At 49.7% G+C, this 26,449-nt stretch overlaps 1 protein-coding gene across 1 annotated transcript in view; it reads left to right on the top strand.

Moving 5' to 3' along the window:
- The window catches only part of LOC8026833 (trithorax group protein osa), a 56,602-nt gene extending 31,013 nt beyond the window's left edge, over window positions 1–25,589 (top strand). The window contains exons 4-9 of the mRNA XM_029967186.4: window positions 187–239; window positions 3,252–4,983; window positions 12,173–12,357; window positions 16,437–16,601; window positions 19,764–19,857; window positions 24,968–25,589. Of these exons, the coding sequence (XP_029823046.2) occupies window positions 187–239; window positions 3,252–4,983; window positions 12,173–12,357; window positions 16,437–16,601; window positions 19,764–19,857; window positions 24,968–25,041 (2,303 nt within the window). The 3' untranslated portion in view covers window positions 25,042–25,589. The remainder of the gene's footprint in view (window positions 1–186; window positions 240–3,251; window positions 4,984–12,172; window positions 12,358–16,436; window positions 16,602–19,763; window positions 19,858–24,967) is intronic.
- The last annotated feature ends 860 nt before the right edge of the window (window positions 25,590–26,449 follow it).

Raw genomic sequence — 26,449 nt, 5'->3', positions numbered from 1 at the left:
TCGTGGCAGCTTGCTGGAAAAATGCTATTATTGTTGGTCAGAAGCGTCAATAACTGGGCTAGTTGGGGCGCTCGTCCGTTTTACTTGGTCCCTGTTTTCTGTAGGCTCCGATTTATTACGCATTTTGGGGGTTTTGGACGGGTGTTTCTGGGGTTGTTTGCTCACGTCCGCATTCCTTGCTCGCAGGTTGCGTCGGACAGGGCATGAACTTTGCAGAGCACCCCTATGAGGGCCGCACGGTGAGTTCCCGTTCTAAAAGGACGCGTAGAGCTCCCTGTTGCGCCCAGGTCGGTGGCCGAGCAAGGAAGGTGCTCGGAACTAGTGCAGCGAAAGCTCACACTCCGCAACCTCACCGGCTCGATCCCCACCGGTTTTGACCTGGATGAGCGTTGGAACGGCGTCGCTACTGCACTGGCTAAATAAATTTTAGATCTACGGCATAAACCGGTGTCGCCATTCCTCAAAGGCAGAGCTACCCTATGTTGTCTAAACAGCAACATGATTGTTTTTAAAAATTATTTTGCATTTGTGAAAATTGATGTCCCCTCACTTCTATAAAAGCGTGCATTGTCCATATAATTCATGTTTTCTTTAACTAATATTAAGATGATTTCTTTTAGTCTCTTACTGAGGGCTCGTCAAGCTGTAGAAGAGCAGCTCTTTTCCGCGGTACCCCCGTTGCTCATGATGAAATATAAACCATGTTTTCATGTTCCCAAAAAATTCTACAGTCTCAATCAGGCTGACAGACCAGTGCCCGTTTGCTCGAAGCGGCAGAGAGTTAACATTATTTCCCTACGAGGGGGAATTTTAGGTCACGTGACTGGCGGAGTAAGGCCGGTCACGTGCCGCGATTGCTGTAATGGGAGCTTTAGCCCCTAAACATGACACAATAATTGTCACTAGGCTTGTTTTCCTTCTTGTTAAGAATGCCTTGTATAAACACCACCTGCCAGTCACGGCATCGAAGCACTTCATTGGGAAAGGCCACGACGAGTTATGTGTCGTAAGCATGCCTCGATGGCGGATTGTCTGCCCATCGCGGAGCAGCTGGCACTAATGAGAAAAACTCGTATCCGACTATAGATGGCCGAACCTGACGACAACTGATGTCACTGGAACAACTCTGTTGGAAAGCTGCCATAGGAGCCTGCTGTAGAGAACTGGCTCTGACCGGTGCTTTGGTCTCCAAACCAGACAAAATTGTTGCGCCACCATTAATGCAGCAGCAACCACTTCAGGAACTATATGTTTAACTCCGGGAACTATATGTAAAACATGTTGGTGAAGAACAAAACTTGTTATGTTGCTGCCTAAGCAGCCAAAGAGACACTGCTCCTCCAGTACCGGTGAAGAATGCTTATCTTTATTTAATCTTTTTTTATAGCCATGCAACGATAGTGGCGCTGCCATACAATGCTACTGGCCCCACCACAGTGGTTCCCTTTCAAGGAAATATAATTGGAGAGCGATATTTACAAAACTTAATAACAAAACCCAAAAGCACTTAATGCAACACAGAATCGTCCAGTCTGGGTGGCCTCGACGTCTGCCTGGTAGATCTTGGAGGGGCTGACTGTGACGTGCGAGGTGATTGTCGTGCCACCACGGGGAATGGCGTCGCTGGAGCGTCCTACGATGTTGGGTGCAGTGATTGTGATGTTGCTACCATGGGGGGATGGTGGTGCTCTTGGTGATGATGAGGCCACTGATGGTGCTTCAAACCATGGAGTATGGTCCAGGGCAGCTTTTGGAGATGACTCCGCATTTGATGAAACTATCCAAGCAGACAACTTCTCCGATTGCACGGCCTTCGTTAACGTGGCCGGCGGTACTCCTGCAGGCAGCATGAAAATGTCGGACTTTTCCGCATGTAGTGCACATTTTTCCTCTCGCTTTACATGAAGTGGAATTCGCAAGATGTCCCTACGAGCCGGAATGGTACCACTTTATTTTTCCAGAGGAAGACAAAGGCTCACCTCCCCGTGGGCATGGTGGTCGGTGAGTGGTCTGCGTAGGCTTACCGTCCCCCTTTCGCACCGCAGAAGCCGATACGAGTTCCTTAGAGTAGCGTACCGTTTGCTCGACCAGACAGCGGACGGCCAATGCACGGTCGGGCCGAGACCCTCCGGGAGCAGCCGTTCTCGTAGCTTCTGAGTCGACGCCTTTGCAACTCGCTGGTCTCGGACAAACTCATCCACCATGGCTCCAATCTTGGTTCGACAACAGGTCCCGTAGTTCAGCGACAAACGCTTGGATGGATTTCCCGGGTAGCTGCGCTCGAAGCGATGTCGTGCGTCGACCGCTTTGAAGTTGCCGCCAAGTAGCTTCCCAGGACTGCCAGAGCAACATCGTACTGGTGCGGTCCAGTAAATGTCTTTTGGCCTCCGGGTGGTTCACACAGTCTCGGTACCGGAGGGCGCATCTCCGGAAGGGTGTAGACGGTTCATTGGCCCTGTACTATGAGGCAGTGCAGCTGTAGAGCCTTCCGTTCAGCACGTCCGTGGCCGTCGCCTCCCGTGCGAGCGAGTAGTTGTTAAACACCCATCGCCACTGCTTCCAAGGGATAGCCCGTTTTCCGAGAGCAGGGAGGAAAGGGGTGCAGCACCGCGAGGCTCACAATATCGCCTTCTCATTGCCACTGTGTGTTGCTGCCGAAGCAGCCAAAGTGACACTGCTCCTCCAGTACTGGTAAAGAACCTTATCTTTCTCTCTTTTCTTTATTAGCCACGCAAGGATACTGGCATCGCCACAACGAAACTTGGGACAAGGGACGACGAACATATCTTTAAATGTTCGTCGTCCCTACACCCGAGTTTGTTTTATTCTTTGTGTCGAGCATACGAATCGGAACTGAGAAGATTATGATGAAATTCAATTAAATTCACCTGGTGCTTAGAGAAGACGGGACAGTAACTTTCTGACGTGGTTTTCTCGTGAACTGGCCAATCCAGAAAACGCAGAGGGGTTGAATACACGATTGACAAGTAACCTAACCTCTCTCGGCAAAGCCAACTTTTGCTGGCCCGTCTGTTCCAAAACTGATCATGTACCGCGGACTAACCGACCCACTTTGTAGAAACTGATGAAACACACTGACCGCCAAAAGCTGGCGCTCTAATCAAATGTGGCTCGCAGTGGCTCGGTTTCGGTGTCGACATTTCAGAGTTTCCCAGTTGAGTTGTAGTAACGTCGAGGACCACTGGGGGGGGCTCGTGTAACAGGTTGGCACTCTGTGTGTGTGCGTGCAGGGAAGCCAGCCCGGCGGGGGCTACCCCTACCAGGTGCAGTACCACCCGTCCCCCAGCCCGCAGTACCCGGCCGCCCAGCACTGCGTGGGCGGCGGCCCGCCTTACGGCAACGTGCAGGGCCACCTGGGGCAGTTTGTGCAGCGCCAGCAGTACTCGCCAGACATGCGCTACACGCCGTGCCACGCCCCCGCCTACCCCAGCTCCCCGGCACCTCCGCACGCCAAGCCGGCGCCAAACTGGTCGTCGCCCGACCACCACGGTGGCAGCTTCCCCCAGATGATGGCGCCGCATCGCTCGCCAGCCGGGAACCAGCAGATGGCGAGCTATCGGCCCATGGTGGGACCGCCGCCCCAGAGCCACTCGCCGTCGTGGTCGCAGTCACCGCGGACGACGCCCTCGCCGCTGGCGTGCCACGCGAGGTCGCCCGTGGCGACGCAGCCACCCTTCTCGCCGCCAACGCCGGCACCGACGCCGCAGCTCCAGGCACAGCAGCAGCAGAGCGCCGCATCTCCGTGCGGTGGTGGTGCCACGGTGCACGACCCCTTGCAGTCGCTGGAAAAAATGGTGCTCCTCGAACCGCAAGGCGGCGGTGCGTCTTTTGGCACCGGCGGCGGTCCCGAAATGGTGCCGCACCAGCAACCGTACGTGCACGGTGCCGGTTCGCCAAGCTCGCCATTTCCCACCTATTACAACATGGACCAGAACCGCATGTGCACGCCGCCGGGTGGTGGGTACGGCGACGCGAGTTGTTACCGCAGCGTCGGCGCGGCGTCAAACGGGGCGCCCGCAGATGCGAGGACCGCAGGTGCCGCGACGGGATTGTACGGCGGTGGTGTCAATGGCGTCTTACCGGCGGGCGGTGGCGGTTATTCGGCGGATCCACAGTGCGCGCCGACGGCTCCTCCTCCGTGCCTCACAGGGGGCGGTTGTGGCAGCGCGGGGAGTGGTGCGGCGGCGGGGGAGTACGGACCCCCGTTCAACGCTTCAACGACGCCACCCGTGTCGGCGCGGGAACGCGAGGACCTTGCGAAACGGCGGCGGAGTTCCGATTCTGTCTTGTGTGGGCGCATCGTCGCGGCAACAATGGAGGACGGCGCAGAGGGGCCGAACAGGAAACGGCGTCGTAGCACGGCTGGAATCGTCCCCGACGCGCCACCGCATCCGCTGCCGACCCAGAGCGCGAATCCGGCACGGCCAGTCAAGTTGGAGCCGGAGACGAGCGGTTCGGAGGCGGACCGGGAGCGGGAGCCAGCCAGCGAGGTGTCGAGTGTCGGGACGGACAGCGCGGTGGCCACCTCGGACGCGGCCTCGCCGGCCAAGCGGAAGCGCGGGCGGCCGTTCGGTGCCAAGAACAAAGTCAAGGAGGGCGGCGCTCCCAAGGGGCGCCGGAAACCGGACGCCCGCAAGTTGGACGCCGTGCCAGTGACGACTCCTGCGGCGACCACGCTTGCACCCAGGGGCAAGCTGTCCGGGCCTTACGTGAGGGTGGTGGGGACGCGGGAGCGCCCCGTGTCGACGTCGGTGGTGAACGTGGCCCCCCGGTCGGCTGCAGAGGAGGAGGTGCGGCGCAAGAAGGGGGCGTCGACGCCCGGGCAGCGGAGTTTGCACGGGGCGCGGCGGCTGCCGGGGGCGGCTGGCGGCCACACGAGCACCCTGTCGCCTCACTACGACGCGGTGACAAGGGATCCGACGTGGCTGTGCGCCTTCTGCCACCGGGGCAGTCACCACCAGGGTAAGCAGTGCAACAGGGACATTCAATTTTCCCTTCATTTCCCCGCTTACTAATCCGTCCATTCTGTAATCCACATTATGGAATAGTTAATCATAGGTATGGAGCTTCCATAATTTTGATCGAAGGAGAGGCAGGAATGGGATCGGGGTTTCTAATTTTGCCTCGGACACAAACTTGACATGTTTCTGATTCTAGTGTCCAGATGCCATGAAAAATTTGTTTAGTTTGGGAATAATATGTCTCTCGAGGTACGAGCGATTTTTCTATCCATCTGGCAGTTTGCTCGAATGGACCATTCAGGCTCGCATATTCCCCAAGTTGGTTGGCCGTATAAAGCGGTCGCTTTATACGGCCAACCAACTTGGGGAGCCGCATAATCACGAAATGTCTCGGTTAATCAATTAGTAACCGCTAAACGAACTTAAAAAGAAAGTGCACCGGCATGGAAGCCGAATGCGCTGCTGACTGAGCTACGAACCCAGCACGGAGGAAGGGGACGAGCAGAAGCAGGTGGTTTAGAAAGAGGAACGGGGAGTGAAAAGGGCAGGAAATCGCGCTTCCCCTTTCTTGGTGACCCAGAACGTTCAGTGCAAAGGCTCTGTATCCGAGTGGTGCTGAAAGGAAGTCCCCGCAGCGTCACAAAGAGACAATGGTGTGTTCTAACCTGTTGTCCTGGGCACCGCCTGGACTAAAGCACCACCCACCCCAGGCACTGAAAGACCCAAGGGTAGCCTATATACCACCCGAACTAAAAGCTCTATAAACATACCTGCCAAGTCTCCCGTATTACCCGGGAGACTCTCAAATTTTGACCAATTTGTATATTTGTACGATTGACAGAGAAATCTCCCGAAAATGCAAAATGACCCCCCCTCACACTTGAATAGTAGGTAGTTTTTGCCGTCGTAACAAACGGCTGCGATGATAGCGAGGCCCAGCTGTTCCTGGCTTGCATGAGCAGTGCAATATAAATGCAATGAAGTTGTCTTCACCTACATTTGTTATTACTATTTCTTTTAACAATAATCCCCCCCCCCCCCCCCCCCCCCTTCGCTTCGAAATTGTCCCGGATTTGGTTTCTCCGAACTTGGCAGTTATGTATAAAGCTACTGCATTTAAGCACGCTTGGCAAAGTGACCAAACATGCAGGCAATTTTTGTCTCTGACCTTAGTGGCACGGAGCAAGATATATATAGTTGTGGGCGTCGCAGCTGCCAGACAATCCTCTCGTCACCTTAGTTGCAATCGGCGCCGCCAGATGACTCCTCGATATGCGGCTAATGGCTGCGGGCCTGGTTTCTTGTGCTTTGGGAGACACTTTTGTTTTTTGAGTCTTTCTCTGGGTGCGCAACGTTGTGTGGCACTTTTGTTGCCTAGACGCTGCTTCGGCATTGATCCTAGTTTTGTGCCTCAAAGGCGGGAATAACGGTCCAGTGAAAGTGCAGGGATGTCTGGCACACTGCTTGAGCCAGCGTCCGTCGAGGTCAGAGCAGATGCTCCAAGCAGTGCAACATATTTCTTGGAGGTTTTGTTGGTTTTCTTTTTCTCGATTGCATCGTCAGGACGGCGGAGACGCTATCAACCGAGGCTACTCAGGAGCGTGCGAAGAGGACTTTATCCGGTCGACCACGTTGCAGCGATAGTTGTGCTTCGTGTCCTTGCCTACGTGCATCTTACACCGTGGTTTGTGGGCAGCAAAAGCCTGCCCGACAAGTAGGCAGACATGCTCTCCAATGTTCACGAGTGAGGTTAATAGGACGATTGATTTGCAGTGTGCTAACCATCTAGTACATTTTTTGTTCTACGAGAGGCAAAAGGCTTTCTCCCCTTGACAGAAAATCCTTAATGATGGGACAGTTCTCTCAAAATAGCAGCTTTATGCAACTCTGTTTATCTTGATAGGCACGGTATGAAGTTGGCAGTTTTAATGCGGAACGCATTTATGGACTGGTTTTTCCCTCTGAGCTGTACAAAAGAGCATCACTCGGAATCCCTCGGCGGGCAAGCAAACCAAAAACAGCATTGACACCTGGCATAGAGCCAACCGGCCCAGAAAGAGTCGTGCGCTCCTGTCGATCCGTTTGGACGAGCCCGAGAATTCTGTCGGGGTTAAAAAATTTTGTGAAGGTGCGTTACTTTATGTTGGCTTACTGTTACGACGTGTGTTGACAGTCAAGTTCCAAACTCAAGACGGGCAGTCTTTGTGCATGGGTGCTTTGATCTTTGTGCATAGGAGCTTCGATTTTACGGAAAAGGCAGGAAGCAGCTGATGCCAGTTCCGGTTCAGTTTAGCGGCGAGGAAACATTGCCGGGGCACCTACGTTAACTCTTGCAAATGAAGCAAAATTTGTGTGTGCCCCAGATGCACGCTTTTATGACAGGCATAAAAAGGTACGATATTGACCCGACTGTGGCACGTTTGCTGTTAGGGTTGAATATCATCATGTTTCTGATTTTGAGAGCAATAGTAGGAGAAGAATGTTCTCTGCACCAATCTCTGGACTGGTTAAGGCAAGCATGTTGTGATGATGAATTGGAGCACTCCACGGGCCGGAATTTCTAGGCCCGGCCCGACCCGGCCTGGTAGAGACACGGCCCGGGCCCGACCCGAGCCCGACAGAATATTTTATTTCTGGGCCTGGCCCGACCCAGCCCGGTAGAGACACGGCCCGGCCCCGCCCCAGCCTGATAACATTTTCAAATATGAGCTTGAGCCCGGCCCGAGCCGGAAAACTGGGACCGAGTTTTAGAGCGCAGCTCTTAGGGGCCGTTCCCGGCTTGAGCGCCGTCGGCGTAACCAAGGTCACATGACCCCCAAGGTCACGTGACCCCGTGACCCCCAAGTCACGTGACACCCCCGAGGTCACGTGACCTCCTGAGGTCACGTGACCCCTCCAAAGTCACGTGACACCCCTCGAGGTCACGTGACCCCCCCTGAGGTCACGTGACCCACCCCCCGAGGTCACGTGACACCCCCCCGAGGTCACGTGACCACCCTCCAGGATCACGTGACCCCCCCCCCACCGAGGTCACCTGACCTCCCATATGACGTCACCGACATCCGCGTCGTCATCGTCATCATCACTGATGACGTCATCAGTGACGTCACTGATGACCTAACCGGCATCCGCATCGTCATCGTCATCATCACTGATGACGTCAACGGCATCAGTGAAGTCACTGATGACGTCAACGGCATCCGCATCGTCATCGTCGCTGATGACGTCATCGGAGTCTGCATCGTCAACGTCATTGATGACGTCATCAGTGATGTCACTAATGACATCATCGGCATCGTCACGTGACCCCTCAAGGTCACGTGACCTCCCCAGGTCACTTCACCCCCCCAGTACCCTTCCCTCCTCCTCCTCAAGAGCTGCGCTCTAATTCGGCGTTACAGGGAGTTGTAAACGGCTTTCACTTTTTTTTATATCATAACTATGTCGACTTAGAATATGTATTGTCGAGAGTATGGGTGAAATATGCGCATCATTTGCGACAGTCTTTGAACTCATGGCACATCGACCATCCTTGACACACAAGTGGGGAATTTTTTATTTATGAATTTATTGAAGAGATATTGTACTTTTCGTTGTTCTATTCAATTCGTTTAAGAGAAATTTCCTTCCAACATATTTTTGTGGAGAAACAATAAATTGTCCATGGACTCTCTCTTCAGGCAGGTCCGTCTTGCTTCATAATGTAGCCCGCCGCGCTAAAGTTTCGTTCGCTGCTAGCACTTGTAGCAGGGATGCACAGGATGCGTTTGGATAGAATGGACAGTTTTGGGAATTCTTTCTCGTGCGCTCTCGAGAAGCCACAATGCTAAGACACTCCTGAGAACGAGTAGTCTTTCTTGTCGTGTAGACACTCCTCTATTGTTGTTAACAATATAAAAGTTACGGCACACGACTGACCAGGCACAGCCCGGGCCGGCCTGGGCCGACGCGGCCCGGAAATTTTTTTTTCATGCCCGAGCCCGGCCCGGGCCCTAAACAATATGTGCAACCCGGCGCGAGCCCGGCCCGCGGGCTTTCGGGCCGGCCCGAGCCTGTGCAGTGCTCTATGATGAATACTTAAAATGTAAAGAGTAAAAACACTTGGGACTTCCACAGACAACTGCACTCTTCCATTTAGTAACGACAAACGTTTGTTTCTAGGTGCAATAAATTCACTCGTCCAGAACGGGGACGGCTGAAGGGGAGGAGGTTACAATCGGGAGCACCAGTAAGGATTTGAGTCGCCGTACGGTGACTGCCCACGGTTATTTATAATTTTTCTTTTTCTACTTCTGGCCCGATAAATCATGTCCGCATTCAGCGAATGAAAGCATCAACACCCAACGGCTTCTGAGCTCAGGATACTGAACTAGGACTATATTCTGTGCAAAGATCTAGCGTAAAATACTGAGCCCACGTCGCAAGAAGCGCCTACCTCCTACTTTCGAAATCAACCGCCCACCTTAGCAGATTTCCCAGTTCCCCGAGGTAACCCAAGTGCTCCTCCGCATTGGCCGCTTGACCAAGATGCCAGGGCAAAACGGCCAAGCTTTACGTACATGCATCGGTGCAAAGCGGTAGAGGTTGCAACGAGAGCGCACGGCAGGCCCAGCAAGAGCGGCTGCTTAAAAACTTTTGGCCAGACCGTTCTTTCGGAATAGCCCGCCCACCGTCTGCCCCCTCTGCTTTTCTCCTCTCTGACCTAGCGAGTGCCCGTCCCCATATTTTCGCGAGTATCTCCAACTTTTGCTCGAGCGCTTGCTCTGTGTGTTACGGTACCATCTCGAGCTCCCCTACGAAGTGAAACATGTTGCTCCGAAAAGAATTCGGAACCTTTTTCCTCGACGTTGCTACGGGAAACCAATGGCGTGTCGCACATGCCGACGTGCTTGGCCTCTTGCGCGGGTCCGGTATGCACATGCAAGCGTAGCGATCCTCGTGAATCCTTCTATCTTTTTTACTCGAAATAGTGGCAGTGGGTCTGATGATGAAGCCAGATCGTCCCCTTTCATTTCTGATGACCTCTGCTTCGCCACGTTGAGGGTTAATTTTATTTTTGAAGCTAGAAGTCTTTTTTTTTTTGTTTTTTTTTTTAGGAGCTTTTTTTATTGTCATTGTAAGAACACTTCGCCTAAAATACTTGGGGAGGGTCCACCCCGCTGTTTCTGAAAACTGAGTTAATCTAGTCATGGGCACTTGTCCGGTCAAATCGGGCGCTTAAAGGGGCCCTGCAACGACTTCTTGACTGGTTTTTAATGTGCACCGAACCTGAGCGCACTGCATGTAGTAACTTGGTGAAACTTTTCTTTTCTCGAACTTCGCTTTATTATAAAAGTTATAGGCAAATTAAGAATACAAAAACTAGCCAAAAATGACCTTCATGACGTCCCTGGTCCTGGCTTGGGTGGCCAATGGTAGAAGCAAAGCGACCGGCACATCGGCTGCAGCTTACGTTGATGGTCGCTTCCCCTGCAGTTGCATGCGCGTCAACGGCACATTGCCTGCTTCATCCCTCCACCGCACTTGCCGGCATGAATTCACCAGGTCTGTTAGAGTTGGCGATCCGAATCCTCGATAGAAGTGCGGAGCTGGGAGTAGTACCGTACGAGGACACTCCTCGTAAGTGTCCGAGCGCACTGGCGAAGCCTCTCGGCTCCAACTTGATGCCGCTCGAGTTCCGGGCTGGTTCCGAGTGGATCTCCTGTGGCGTGAGACCACAGAAGACAAATTCATACACTCGCTTTTTGCGAAATGTGCCGCCGGCATCATGCGTCGTCTGCTAGGATCCGCTGGGGTGCCTGCGCCGGCCTGCGCTGCCTTTCCACCGCTTGGTGGCAGGTATGTCGACGGGTCATTGTGTGTTGTTTCTTGTTTTTAGTACTTCCTAAACTTCATTCGTTACCTCTCTGACCTAAAATACTGAACAACACCTACTTTTATAAATAATTGAAACGGTTCGTGCCAGTTATATTTCATATTTCGACTATAAAAAAGCTTTTAGCAGCTCTGACCAGTCGGAAGGCAGGAGCTGACCGGGATCGACGACGTCACGAATTAGTCGCATGCTGCGGGCGTTTGACACCAGGGAGCGTCCCCGCAGGAGGGGGATGTTTTTGTGTCATACGGTTGAAATATGACTCGCTGATATTTAGTGACTCTCCGTGCCCGCTGGGTTGCCCGAACCACAAGAGAAGTGGAAACAGCAAAAAAGGTAGACACTTAAATAGGACTGCAGTGCCCCTTTAACATACATTTTGCAGTATTCCCAAGTTTGAAGAAAGGTTACTAGTGGGCGCGTGAACGAAATGGGCACTTCCACAGTATCTTATGGTAGCATATTTTGCTTTTTTTTTTTTGTGCTTTTCTCTTTTAAAATGAAAAATATTTACCCAATTTAAAACAAAAAAAATTGTGCGACAAATTTAATTTTGTTTTTGAAATTGTCTCTTTTCGCGTTTGCATCGTTCAACAGCACATTTATTTAGCTTCATTTACATCTATGGCATCATATTGTAAACCTAATAATGCCCCCAGGAAGAAATAAAGTAACAAAAAGCGATACAGAAGAGGCATTTTTCCCATGGTCAGGAAAGAGCTAAAGGGACACCGAAGTCAAGTATTATTTAACCGAGGCATCAAGAATGTGTTCCCAATAGTTAAGTCTGCTATAAAAGGGTAGAATCGAAACTTTCATAAACCCTGCCGACCTTCGTTCGTGCAATTCGGTTCATCAAACTCGTCGGATATATCCGTGGCAGATTCCTTGATTGCGCACTAACGTTAGACTCGATAGAGTTAAATATATGCCGCCTGTATTTCTCAATCATGTTGCATCCCTAGAAATTGATGTTGCCTCACAAAACGAAATTGCCATACCTGACACATTGTCCGTATAATTGACACATTTTTATTACTCTTAATGTTATTTCTCTTCAGCGTCGCATGGTCGTCATTTTCCTCGTCAAGCTGCATAAAAGCAGCTTTCTTGCTCAGTACCCCCCTCCCCCCCCCCCCCCCCCGGTCGCTCAGGATGGAAGTAAACATTTGGAGGTGCAACCTTGGTGCTTAGCCTTTTCCAGTAGGGCCAAAGGGACGGAGGTTCCAGGGTGACCCTGTGGGGATCTTGGCGCCAGTTCTTCGATTGCAAAGTGCGTTTGGAAGAGGGGGACAAGGAGGGCATTTTGCGGCAGGCCTGGGCGACCTGTATGGGCCCTACCCGGGGATTCCCGCCCGCCTCCCGACGGATGCAGCCACGGACGGGGCCTTGGGCTGCGAGGACGGCTGCCGCCGGGGCAAGGGCAAGCGGAGAAAGAGCGACTCCGGGTCGGAGGACGCCCTTGCCAGGGCCTCGCAGGCCAGCCGGAGAGCTAGACAGGTGGGGGCCTCCATGGTCTCTTGCATTTCACGGAATTTAGTTTGGAATTCCCAGTCGACATATTGAAATTATAACCTTTTTTCTCGGTACGACGATGTCTCGTTAGTGCGAACACCTCCGGTCCTTCCAGAAAGCGTCCATAACGCGAGTTGACCAAAATAATGATTAAAAAAAGCACGAGTTTACCTTTCTCGAAAATATTGTTTTTATAGTGGCGTTTTCCACATTAATGAGGTCCGTATTAACGAGACGTGACTGTAGTACACATCCGTCGGAGTCCTGCTCTAAAATTTGAAACGTGAGGGGTATTAGCGGTTGAAAGGTCAAATCTTTTTGCGAGGTTTGCATAACTTTTTTAGCTGTTGGTTAAAACCTTGAAGTAGAAGCTATTTATAGATGTTTATATAAAAGGTGTTCTTCTACCCCGGACCGGAGGTCTTCCGATCGATCCGTGGTGGGCCGCGGTCCTCCCATTGAAACACTGCCCTTGACCTGCGTCCGGCGGGCCTGCTGTTACCGGCGCAACACGTAAACTAAAATAGCAGAAAACAGCGCTCAGCAGAGATACTTTAAAAAGTATTCTTGAATACTAATACTAATGTAAATCTGCACCTTCAGCCATGTGGGCAAGAGGTCTTTTGTTCTATAGGATATTCCTGTGGCTCTAGATATGTTTGATATGTGTTGTTCGGGAAAGTTTGTCACTAAACCAAACATCTAAGAATTTGCAGTCAGTTATACACTGTTGTCACTAAACCCCACACACCTAAGAATTTGCTATCAGTTATACACTCTATATAACACAGCTTTATTGTCAGATGTAAATAATGTGTTTATAGTTTTAGACCTCAGCTCTTAGGCACCAGCTTCCAGGTTGAGAAGTGGCGGTGTAATTGCGCGCGTTGCATTATGGGTCATCACAGTTTCCCTGCTAAATTTAGTGGCGAAACTGAATTGGTATTGAGATCGCGAAACATGGATTTCCCTGTTAGATTTAGCGGGGAAATTTTCCCACTGTATTTACCGGGAAAATTTTCGCAAAATTTTTTGCTAAATTTAGTGGGAAAATTTTCTTTCTAAATTTAGCGGGAAATTTTTGCAAAATTTAGCGAAAATTTTCCGCTAAATGGGAGGATTGGAGGGGGAGGAGAAGCATACCCTGCCCTCCGTGCCCTTTCCTCCTCCTCCTCCTCCTCAAGAGCTGTGTCTAATTTCACATTACAGAGAATCGTAAACATCTTCAATTTTTTTTATCTGATTGCATTTTATTTTTGTCGAGCCAGCTGTTTAGATTTCGTAGGTGGTTATTTGCATGTTGCTCAATTTCATCAATTAAGATACCAGAAAAGAAGATACTGGTATCATTGGCATACATTATATCTGTATCTGTATTAGGACCGTTGCTCTTTATAACCTATTTAGACGATATTGTAAACATTGCAGTCTCCTTAAATCTAATAATGAAATAATGCCATTAATGCAAAGGTGCAAGCGAGCTGGACGAGAATGACTATAATAATCCCTGGAGAAGGGGAACAAAGGGGACGAAGCGCAAACAGAATTCTCGAAATACAGCTAGGTGACTGCTGCTCAACCTAAAAATCCGCCTTGTCTTGGTATCGAAGCGAGGACCTCTCCATTTCCAGTGGAGCGCTCTACCAACTGAGCGAACCAGGAGTTGGACGTCAGCAGAGCAAACGGGTTTTAACAGCCGCCACCAGTCTGACACCAAGAAGGGTGAACGGCCTGCATTTAAAGTTAAGATGACAATGCAATTAATGAAAAGGTGCAAGTGAGCTGGACAAGAATAACGATAATAATCCCTGGAGAAGGAAAACAAAGGACCAGGTGGATTTTTTTTAGTCGCATACCAGTCATTTAGTTGTGTTTGGAGATGTGTGTTTGCACTTCGTCCCCCTTGTTCCCCTTCTCCAGGGATGATTATCGTTATTCTTGTCCAGCCCGCTTGCCTTTGCATTAATGGCATTATTTCATTATTAGATTTAGAGAGACTGCAATGTTTACAATGTCGTCTAAATAGACTATAAAGAGCAACGGTTCTAATACAGACCCCTGTGGGGCCCCATATTTAACAGTCATGCTGTCAGAATGGTGATGTTGCTGGAGGTTTTCTAAAAACCTTTTTTTATTAAGTCTAAGGTCTTGCTCCAAATGCCATAGCGAGGGAGTTTCTGTAGTAAGGTGTCGTCATTGATACTGTTGAATGCTTTTCAAAAGATCTAAGTATACGCCAACAGTAAGAAGTTCATCTTCATTGTTTAAGATTTTATCTTTGATATATAGTAAAGCTTGCTCCGTTGATTTTCTGTTTTGGAATCCGTAGTGAGCTGGGGATAGGACTGAAAATTTTGCAAGAAAGGCTCGAATTCAACTATCAGTTTCTCAAAAACCTTCGATAATATGGGAAGCAGAGAGATCGGACGGCAGTTGTTAATATTCCTTTTATCACCATTTTTATGTACAGTTGAACCTCGTTATAACAAACTATAGTAAGTTACAGGTCAAGAAGGTAGCAGCAAATGCCCCTCAGAGGGATTCATATGTCCCTCCGCCGCCTCCGCATCCAATAGCGTCCCATCGTTTCCGTGACGTCGTGGCCGACGCGGGAGAGGGTTTTGCCTTCCTGTAAATATTTTCTCTATCTTTCGACTTTGACTTAGCATTGTGGAAGCCACGAGAGGGAGATTAGAGTTTTCCCCCTCCGATGGAAACAAATACGACTATGGTGGGTTAGGTTCCCCCTCTGATGGGTACAAAGGCCACTTTCAGGGGCTCGGTTCCCCCTCCGATGGATACAAAGGTCGCTTTCTTAAAAAGTGGGGATCGGAGACAAGTTGGCATCACTCTGTAGTCAGTATCTATTCATTGAAGCGGAACAAGGGGCGTTTCTAGTGAACTTTTCTTTCGACTGCGGATGGATTTGAAACGAGCGCTTCACGCTTGTGGGAGGAGCTTCTCTTACCTTCTTGACTTGCAACCAACTATAGCATTGCGAGCAGAAATTTGTTCGCTATATGCGATATTCGTTATCAAAGTACGCACAAAAGTCTACGCGAACGCTCCCGCAATCGAGCCCTTGCAAGAACGTGCGCAGCACTACGATATAAAAATGCGCTATCGCGGACCTCGAGATCCTTACCTGTCACTGAGCAACATGAAAAAAATAGATCGGAAGATGACGATATGAATTTGGAACACAAGAAACAACGTTTGCTGGATCCATGGTGTTATTTATTTGAAGAAAGATGCGATTTTGAGCTAGTGCCTCTTCAAACGTTTTGAATGATGAAGTTCTCCACAGTGGCCATACGCTAGTGCATCTTCTTAACTTCAGCAGTTTTGACAGTGGGGAGCTTCTCCAAATGATTGCGCAGCTTCGGGGCCATGTCTGCGGCGTCTGCGCTAGTGTCCTGCAGCTCTTCAGTGTCGTCTTTGCTGTTGTTATCGTCGGGCAACACAACACGATCCACAATTTCTTGATCGGTAATCTCGGGTGCCACAACCAAGTTGTTGTCGGCAGAAACAAAATCCTCAAATGAGACGTTTGGCAGCGTCACCCGATGCCAGGCAGCCTCGGCAAGTGACTCTGTTGGGTCTTTGGGTTGAACCTCGTCGGCGGGTGGAACCAAGCCTGCGCCCACAAAACTGTTTCTCATTGTCGACTGTCTCGCGTCATTCCACGACCCGTACAACATTTCCAATGTCGTCTTCACATCGATAGCTGGGGATCTCCGCCGATTGACGTCGAAGACGAGCCGCGTCTCCGAGCATTTTCGATAAAAGCACTTCAGAGACCGGGTGATCCCTTTATCTAACTGGCTGGATACAGGGATCATCTGGGAAAAATGTGGGAGGGAAGAACACGGCGGCAATGGTAGGGGAATCTAATCTAAATATTTGCGGAAAACCAGGAAAAGTCTGGGAATTCGAGAGAGGCAATTCGGTAGACGACCCGTCGGGGCCGTTTCCTTGTCACGGCAAAGGATGACCCGTAGCGGGCATCCGCAACATCCACGGGACAATGCGAAGGGGGTCCGAAGGCTGTCCATCATGCGCAGCGGAGGCCAAGCGAGGTGGAGGGCGGCCCCGCGGGCGAGGCCTGCGGAGGAGCGTCGCGCGAGCTGTGGGTGCACGAGGCCTGTGCCACCTGGACCCAGGGGGTCTACCTGGGGGGACACCGGGTGCACGGCCTGCAGGAGGCGGCTCAGGAGGCTGCCCTCCTGGTGAGTGCCTGCCTGCAAAACTCTTCCCGTTAGTTAGACGACAGAACTCGGTAAGTACGACCGGGGGCGCTTTGGCAGCTGCAAACTTCTGCGCTTGCCGTAAAGTCCCGACCGAGCGCCCAATCAAAATGTGTAGAACTGGGGGATGGACTCTCCTTAGGTCGACGAGATGTAAACATGCCTCCTTTGCGTATTTTCCGAATGTTACCCAATTGAGGGGTGGGTACTGATTGCGGAGTGCGCGGATGCATTTACACCAGTCGGTTATTTTCTTTCGGCCATTTTGGTCGCCGACTCGTCTTGTGTCTGAACAAAGTTGCGTAAAAATTCCAGCCAAAGCCTTTTTCCATTGCCCTGGCTGGTGCAGTCGATCGCCTCGGAAACGCTGCACGAATAAGGACATTGGGAAGAAGTGGATTTGCAGCCAGAAGAAGGTCGCACGAAACCACCCGTAGTCAACCACAGCCAAAGTTTGAATGTTCTTGTTAACGACCAGAGAAGCATCTGGCAGGCCTCAAATGCACCCTCCTGTGCGTAGTTTATGCGCTATTATTTTACCGTGTGCTTAAACTCCGGTACCTTTTTTTAGCTTTAGGTTTACGACGCAGTCGAGGAAGTGTCCCGGTAGGAGAAGGTGGCAGTTTTTATTTACGCGTGTACTTCTGTAGATATTTGATCTAAAATTTTTGTTTTGGGGGCCTACGGCAAAACCGAAACTACTGGCACGATGGCAGCTCTAGCTGCGTGGCCATCGTGTGACCCAAATCTTGTTTCGCAGTACCTCAAAACGTACCACTGGCCTAGTCGCAAGAGCAGTTTCGGTCGGTCGGGTAAGCTGCTACAGCCATTTTATGGCTTCGCTTCGCAGATATCGAACATCCGTAGCAAATAGCAATACGAATTCATTAAGTTGCCGGCCGAAAAGCGAGTTTGCCACGATGAATGCAGGCTCAGAACAAGCCCTCACTATCTTCTGAGAAGAGCTACAATCTAGGTGGCGTGCAGTGCATGTCGCAGAAGCATTGTGGAAACTAATCGGAAGCTCGCGCCGAGCTTGGAACGAAATAAACTATGACCGCCGGCGGAGGCCACGTTTCGCTCGACGTCACGCTTGAGCGAGCAGGGAGTCAATAATATTGGTGCACAATCGCCGACGAAAGAGTGCTGCTGAAACATAATGTTAGAAACAGAAATTGTCCGCTGGGATGGCAGATAATGCGGCAGGAAAACGCGGCAAAAGGACCGGAACAGTGGCGTAGCCAGGATTTTTTTCGGTAGGGGTGCCGAGGTGGCTGGGATACGCATGGCTTGAGGTGGGGAAGGGGGCGTCAAAATGCATGTGTATATTATAGGGTTACTTAATTTTGAGGGGGGCCTGAAATACGCTCCCCCCATGGCTACGCCACTGGACTGGAAGTACAAACAAATCAACCTGTTTGGCCAGGCTTGGCCCCCTTTGGTATGATTGGGACTGTAGTAGGTGACAGGTTTAGAGTTGAGGGGTAGCTCCTCTCACCCCTTTCCAATTTAGCGAAGCGAACATATTTTGCTCCCTCCAAGTGGGAGGAGTTTCCCCTGAGCTCTTAAATTGTCCCTTGACCTTGGGGCCACGAGGTTGCTTGACAAACAGCAAACCCACTGAATACCAGCCGAGAAGCTGGGGGTAGCTTTTTTAATATCAATTTTCGAGTGGATTTTCACTAGCGTAATATTTTGACAGTGCTCGTATTTGGTCTCGGTTGATGGATGTCGAACATTTACTTTGGTTGGACTTTTAACGGAGTGAAAGTAATTGGGATAATGTTGGGAGGGAGCATTTCTCACCGATGGCGCGTAGATTTGATCTCGCAGATACTAAAAACCTCGAGCGTCGTTGCACGTGGACAATTGTAACGCGCTGAAGTGCAAATGTGTGCCTTAGGAAAGATAAGCCGGACACTGTCTTCCCGATTTTCATTGCTTCCGGAGCGATGCTGAGAGGGTCACAGCCTGCGTCTCTTCAAACTACCTTCTTGAGAGCTTGCTCAGTCTGCGTGGCATCGTATGGAAGCACGCGAGGCTCGCCGATTTCGGGTGCTTCTAAGCAAGTTTAACGTGTTTCGACACGAAAAGTGGGTCCCAGAATCTAAACATTTGACTAAAAACCCAGAGGCTGGGACGAGAACGGACGGACAGACACAGTCTCAAACACAAACTCTCAAACAAGATGTGCTTGAGACTTTGTGTTTGCCGGTCCCTTCTCGTGCCAGTCTCTGGGTTTTTAGTCAAATATTTAACCACCACGAACTCGATTGAGCCCCAACGTTTTGTTCCCAGAATTTGTTGTTTGGAAATGCTAGAGAGAATCGGCACTTTTTCTGCCGGAATATATACGGGATACCCGTAGCCAGCACCTATGGAAAGAAATTTCACCAATGCTCATAATGGTCTAAAACAAATTCTTAAAAACAAATCTTTGTCTTTTAAGGATTTCCTCTTTGCCAGGAAAAACGCTAATGTATGACTTGAAAACAGCAAAAAAGATTTTGCCAACTGCAAAACAGCAATTTTTTTCGCTACACAACTCAAATCCGCTAATTTTAGCGGGGAAACCCGCTAAATTGGCAACACTGTACCAACGACTGGTTGTACAACCTCTCGGATGACTCGGAAACTTCATTGTAATCTTCATCTAAAGGCCCGTTCACACTCTTGCGACCGAGTAAGACTGAGAGAGACCAGACCGGTCTTTAAGCCTCTTGCGATCTGTTAGGACCAGCTCCGCTGCATCGCATCCGGTCCTAAGAAGTCTCGAAAGGCTTAAAAACCGGTCTGGCCTCTCTCGGTCTTACTCGGTCGCAAGAGTGTGAACGGCGCTTAAGCTTCATGTAAAGGAAACGTTAATCTGGTATCCAGATGTTGCGCGTTGCTCTCCACTTCCGCGAATGTTTTCGACCGTACCAGCGAAAAACTACGGAACGAACGTGTCGGATGACCGAGAATAAAAAGTGGGAGCAACAAACATCTGGAGGCCGACTGACTGTATGTTTGTTTGAATTTTATCGCAGCTTGCCGATTTTAAACTGAGTTTCGCGCTATGCTTTCGGTAAAGAAAGAATGGCGTAAAATGCTCGGAGAAGCTGCTCCTTGGAGGCCTGCAGTGTGTGCCCTTTCCGTCCCCAGGCGTGCTGCAAGTGCAAGCTGCCAGGGGCTTCCGTGGGCTGCGTCACGAGGGGCTGCACCGAGAAGTACCACTACCAGTGCGCCGTCGAGAGAGGTGCGATCGGCCGGGCCCAGCTCCCAGTCGGCGGGACCATTTTTTCTGCTCCCCAAACCAGATTGGGTCCTTTGTACCCCTTAAGATGAATCCCCGACGTTTATGACCTACGACATTAGTCTGTCTGCCCACACGATGGTAGTCGCGAAAGAAAGCAAAATCAGCGTCGTTCTTCCCCTCAACTCGCAGCCAGAACAAGCGGCCGCCTGATCGGAAGCCGATTATGCGCTATCAATATTTACCTTAGCCACGCGCTGGGGTTGGCAAATCGCGGGACACGCGCCGAGTTCCAGGCACGGTTAGTGTTTGGCTCTTGTCGTCGTTGCAGCCATTGGGCCGGAGCCACTGCCCGAATGTTCGTCGAGCTATCGATCGCAACGAGTTCGAATCGAGTGCATGTGCAATGGCTGGGTCTAGTAAGCGGGCTGTATACAAATATTGTTGCTCGGGGACTACGCAACGCTGCAACCTCCGAGCTGCATTGTCAAATATATCACCAAGATTGAAAGAAAACGTTCGCTATCAGCTTTGAAATTACACCGCAACGAAGAAGTTTCTTGGTCAGTGGCATTGTGTTCAAGTATACTTGGATCCCACTAGTGATGCCAGAAAGCTCATGTACGGTGGGAAACATTCCAACTGATTATTGTTGCGCCATGGGGAGATTGCCCAGAAAAGGAAAAAAAAAATTCACCAAAAAAGTTGATTCTGAAAATTGTGATATTTACATCTAGAGAGTTTCATTAGTTTACACTGCATAATTAGGTTTTTTATAAATTATTTTCGGTCCACTGAGCCTAAAGAAAGGGGTTTTGGCATAAATTTATGCCACTTTTTGGCATAAATTTCGCTTTAGAAAAACTAATGTTAATGGGACAAGAGGAAAGACTCAATAATTTTTTTTCCTAACTGGAACTTTATGGGCAATACAACTGGATTTTTTTTTTTATTTCAAAGAAGTTTTTTTATAAAAGATCTTAAGATTTTGTCGACGACACAAAAGGCAAAAAGTTTATTTGATTTTTCGCCACAATGTTGGTGTAAAATAAATTACTGTGGAAATTTTGTTTTCACAGTTGCACTTTCCAGGCTGCGGATGTAGAGTAGAAAAAAGTTGGGTATTACGTTAGTTTTCTAACGATAGTTTTCCCAAACAAAGATAGTGAGTTTGTGATGAAAACAACTACAGTCTAAGCTCGTTACAACAGACATTTGGGTATAAGATACCAATATGTGAAGTTTGGCTGGCTTTCCTATACATACCATTGACTCAACTTCAGATCTGCACACAACACACTCCTCTTACAACAGACCGAAACCTTTGCCAAAATCAAGGTCCGTTATAACGAGCTTAGACTGTATAATTTGTTTTACAATTCGTGTACACAGATGAAACTTGCACCGCCTTCTGCCTCGCAACTGCCAGTACATAACGGTAAACTTCATTCATATTAAGCCAAAGGTTCAAAAATGGACCCTCTTGGGTAGTGTTAATGCAGACTTCTTTTGCGGGCTGGTTTCGAAGTCCACAGCGTCGCCGAGAGTCGTAACAAAAACGTGGTAAAGGCCAGCTGGCAAATTTGCGTTGATTCTTTAGTAACCACTAAACACGAGTACTGGCACCATCTATCGTACAACTAGACTGAGGCTTGTGTTTGAGATATCTAGTTGAAGGGGAGCCAGGGTTAGAATTATTTCTTTCTGAAAGAAGAATGTGTAAAAAATGGTAAAATATATACGCAAATGGAATAGGACTGCTTGACAGATGGCGCCATTGTACTCTTTTCCTAAGCGGTGACGAGCGAACGCATGAAGGTAACCCGGTTCTATGGGTCTCTTGACGTGACTAACTCGATGCCTCAAGTGTTTCGTGAACAGGCAAGTTGTTGGCACGGTATTTCCTAACACCGTTATGTCGGTGTCAACACCGCACAATGCGATCACGGGGTCGGTATCGCACGACCACCATCCGCAGAATTTATACCGTACGGTGCACTGCAACAGCTTTTCGAGTCTCCGTTCTACATGCTGTAAAATTCCGCAAGGAAGCCCTCCCCGTAACAAAATATTCCGAAACATCGCCCACCCCCCGATTCCTGTCGGACGTCACGCGATGTCTCGCGGCAATCGCATCAACCGCATGATCTGCAGTACCGGTTTGTCTGACAAGCGAGTTCACAGCGGATCCCCGCGTTTTTGTCCGCATTCTGCGCAGGAGGTATCGGCTCCCGTAGCAAGAGAGTTTCCACATGTATGTTCCAACGTGAAATGCAAATCTGCTGCATCTGCGATTTGCAGAGGAGGAGGATGCCGCAACCTGCGGCATCCTTTCCTGTGACACGGGAGTTGGTAGCGAATTTCTGCGTGTTTATCGCATCGTGAAACGGTATCCGTTCCTGCATCACGTGGTTTGTAGCCGGTGCCCCGCTATTTATCGTTAATTTTTGATCAAGTTTTGCCGTCACATCCTTAAAGATAGCCCCTTATTTTTTTCACCATTTATCTTTTCATTTTGGAGTGGGCGTTCTTCCAGAATTTTATGGTAATTCGGACTTTATGTAAGGTGATCGGTTTTTCCATTTTTTCTTTTGCTTTGGGTACAGTGTACTTTGGGTACAGTGTATGAGATGGTGTCAAGATCAGACCTGAGCGGCTTGCACGCGAGGTGTGCGATGTAGAGTGCGACGAGTGTCGACACCGGTTGTGTGAAGATACAAAATCTATGGGGCATTCCGTAGTTTGTGTTGTGAACAAAAATGACCAAGGACGAAGCAGGGTATGAAATGCAACTTGCAGACTGCGCTCTTTTCTCGGAGGTGCTCGTCCCATCTCGGTAAATTCCCTTTCCGAATGTCTCTCGCGGTTGTCTTTTGGAGCGCCGAAAAGGGACCCCGTCGTCCTCGCTCCCCCAAGTGCATGTAAACTGTTGGGCAGCCAGGTGTCTAGCAGCTGTTCTGTCTCGCCGGCGGCATTTTGGAGTGATTTTTACACGTCCACTGTCCGCACGACCAATGGACAACACCAGATTCGAAACACATTCCGATCAAGCACGCGTGGAGCTAGGAAATCGTGGTTGGCGCAAAATAAATGAAACCGAAAGAATGGCGTTGCAAATGCGCAACACGCTCCGGGCCAAACTTGGCAGGCCCCGGCGACTTCTCCTGGTCGTAACGCCCGCAGTGTCACACAGCGCGGTCTACACGGCCTCGCGAGCTCCCATTGCTGCGCTGATCCCGGCACTATTTTTCTATTCTAATACACTGTACATCGGGTACTGGGGGGACCCAGAATTGCCTGGATGAGGGCTGCAGAAATCTGTTTGATCGGGCTTTGCTAGCTGTTGCATATTTGTCCAGTATGTTCCCGAAAATGTTGTTCCTATAGTGGAGTGTCCATATTGACGGGCCCCACGAGGCATCTTTGGAAGCGAAAAACGGAATTTTATTGTCTCGCTATTGGCGAGGTTTTGCAACAAATCCCGGGCTGTGTTTGTGTGGAAGCAGATAAATGTCTCCGCTAAACTTGGCGGAGAATTAGCGTCACGGGATGCCGGTACCTCGCAATTTACCCGCTAAATTCCTGGAAATCATTTCTTCGTAACAGTGACGTTACATTCGCACAGTCACTTTATGCGACATCACGTGATGCATCAACATTGTCTGGTGGATTCATTCGGGCATAAATTGGCTAAGGTTAAACGCAGCATTGCGAGAATGAGTGGCAGAGTGCCGGTGCCCGTTTGCGGGTTAAGTGGCGCCCGTTTCCAAGTTAAACGGCGCTGCCATCAGCGTAACTGCGCGCGTTACGTTATGGGACGTCGCAAGTTCTTTGCTAAATTTAGCGAGGAAGCTGAATTGGTGCTGAGGTCACATGACGTCAGTTTCCCCGCTATATTTGACAAGGAAATTGATGTCACGTGACCTCAACAGCAATTCAGTTCCCCGCTAAATTTAGTGGGGAAAATGACCTCGCATGACTTTGTTACTTGTTCCCCATGAACAAATTGAGCCGAAGGAGAGGGTATGGAGAAGGGGCATACCCTCCTCGTTGTACCCTCCCCTCCTCCTCCTCGAGAGCTGCACTCTAATTTCGCACTACAGGGATGTGTAAACGTCTTTTATTGTAATGCTTGAGTTTTACCTTAGAGCGGTAAAGCGGACCTCACTGCCTGGAGCGGAAATGGCAGCACTTCGGTTGCCGCTATTTCGCCTGTTTGCCACATTAGTGATCACGTGACGTTAAGATGGCTGCGCCCAGAGGTGGGCCAGATCAGATTGGGGTCGGCAGATGGGCACTCTGGGGCTCTGTTCCAATCTTACTCGAATGGATCCGAGTTATTCCGGCGGATCAAGTCACGTGACAAGGAAGATACAGCAATGCTGGACGCGGGTAGGTTTTCGAACGCAACAAGTACGAGACCTTCACCCAGGGATGAGATCGAAGCTGCGTTCAATCTACTTGCCTCAATAGACTTCCGCTACTGCGTTTATTTGCTCTTTCGCGACACGCAGCGATCAAGCCGGGGTATTTTTGTTTCGGAAACCAATAATTGTAATGTGTTTTGGGGCAGAAAACAAAAGGATGCGAAACAAGGGTGGGAAAAAAAGAAAACCGGAAGTGAGCGAGGGTTTGTCGGTAGTGAGCTTGTTTGCAAAAAAAAACACCAGCGAATAACTTGCAAACGGACCGTTTACAAATAGCAGTACATTGCGTGTGTCTTTTTTTGTTTTGCTGGCATGGGCTTTTGTAGCACGCCATACTTGAAACCCGAAGGAAACATGGTTTATTGTATTAGGGCGTTTTCAGTGTTGCCAGTAAAGCCTCTTGAACAAAATTTGAAATAGCTAGGATATTAGTTTAGATGTTAATGTGTTGGATGAATTTTGAGTCAAATCGCTATCAAAAATGCTCTAAAGATTTCCTCTCAAGCACTTGCGCTTTCTAAAGTTGTGCACTTGCACCCGTGCCTCTCACGACATCATTTTCTGGAGGTTGAGTGCCCACTTCTGTGCTTGAGGTTTCTTCTTTTGCGCGCATTTCTGCTCGTGCACTCCGATTTGACGTCGCATGTGGCGGAACCTTACACATGTCTTGTGTCTGTCTTTTCCAGGTTGTCACTTAGATTTCGAGAACTTCTCGGTACTGTGTTCGAGACACAAAGCCGGCTGGAAGCCGGCGGCATAGGGTAGCCATCGGAAGCCAGCAGGAAACTGGATTGGAATGGACTAGAGGAAACGACTACCGGAAGAGGTCCGTACAAAACGTCGACAGCAACCAAGCTGGAGCCTCGGCATTTGCGGAAAAGCTCGTCTGCTTCCTCCAGTTCGACGACGACCATTTTGTTGTCAAGGTGGCTGCCACGATGGCCAGGCTTCCATTTTGAGTGCTTTCTCACGTGTACCTCCATCCAGGTGCATTCTTGGGGAGGGCAAAGGGCATCCAATGTTTGCAGACGGCAACAGCTCAAGGGACGGACCAGTATGGACTGCAAAACGGAGCTTTTGGAGTAAACGGGGACGAGCAATTGCGCCTCCACAAACGAGCGATAGTCTTTTTAATAATTTTTTTTTTCTTTTACATCGTGCATTCTAAAAAGTTACCTCAACCCATCATAATTTTGCCATCAGATAGAATCATTTCTCGCGTTTATTTCCGTTTGTACATAGAAATTTTTGTTTGTCTCGAAGGCAACAAAGGTGTTGGCTTTTAAATAAAATAGCCCGTACTGACAACTGTTGTGGCGTGCGTGGTTGGACTGCACCGGGCGAGTCTCCGAGACATTGGAAAGCTCGAATTCAAAACTTGCGCGAGCAAAGTTTTTACATGGTTTGTACACGTCATTAACAATTTTTTTTTTTTTTTTTTTAACAATCTCAAACATAATTGTGCTTTTTTTTTTTTTTTTTTGGGGGGGGGGGGGGCCAAAGGTTTTAGCGCAGACGATTTTTAAGGGCCTCCGAGGAAAAAGGTGCGACGGAACACGCCGGGAACCGTTACGAAATGTTGTCCTTCGGATCTGTAACAAAAACGCGTCATTTGAGAAGAGAGTTGAAACTTTTGAACGCACCCCGACGGGAATTGAATCTTTGACCCCCCAGTTACGATCTCGTCGGTGCCGCTGCGCCAGAGGGGCAGACGCAGATGCCCAACACCAGACGTCGGCATATAAACAGTGAGACAAAGGCTTGGCGTCTAGCCACTAGTCATTCCAACCAGAGCTCCGTGCTCCCCTCTGTCTATTTGTATAACCAAAGAACGTGCAAAGCTGCAAAGTGTGCCACTCTGGCACCACACTTGCAAAGCATCGCGATCCAGCTGACGGACAATGACGCTGACAGTCTAGACCGAAGGTTCAACTGGACAGTTGACTAGTAAGTATAAATCATACTCTGTTGGAGTTGACAAGTAATCAAGTTGAGACTATAATCGCCAACGAGGTAAGCGCGGCAGGGGACCCCCGATGCGCTCTAGGCCATGCTTTGGTACGCTTTAGGCTCCCAAGATGCCCTAGCATCATCGAAGGTCTCGCGCCGGAGGTGGCAAACAAACGTCCCGTCCGTCGCTAATTACATTCGGAAGTAACGAATGAAAG

The sequence above is a fragment of the Ixodes scapularis genome, unplaced genomic scaffold (genome assembly GCF_016920785.2).
Source record: "Ixodes scapularis isolate PalLabHiFi unplaced genomic scaffold, ASM1692078v2 PGA_scaffold6__148_contigs__length_123643588, whole genome shotgun sequence".
NCBI lineage: Eukaryota > Metazoa > Arthropoda > Arachnida > Ixodida > Ixodidae > Ixodes > Ixodes scapularis.
Note: the sequence above shows the minus strand (reverse complement) of the source record. Positions and strands in the feature narration are given on the sequence as shown.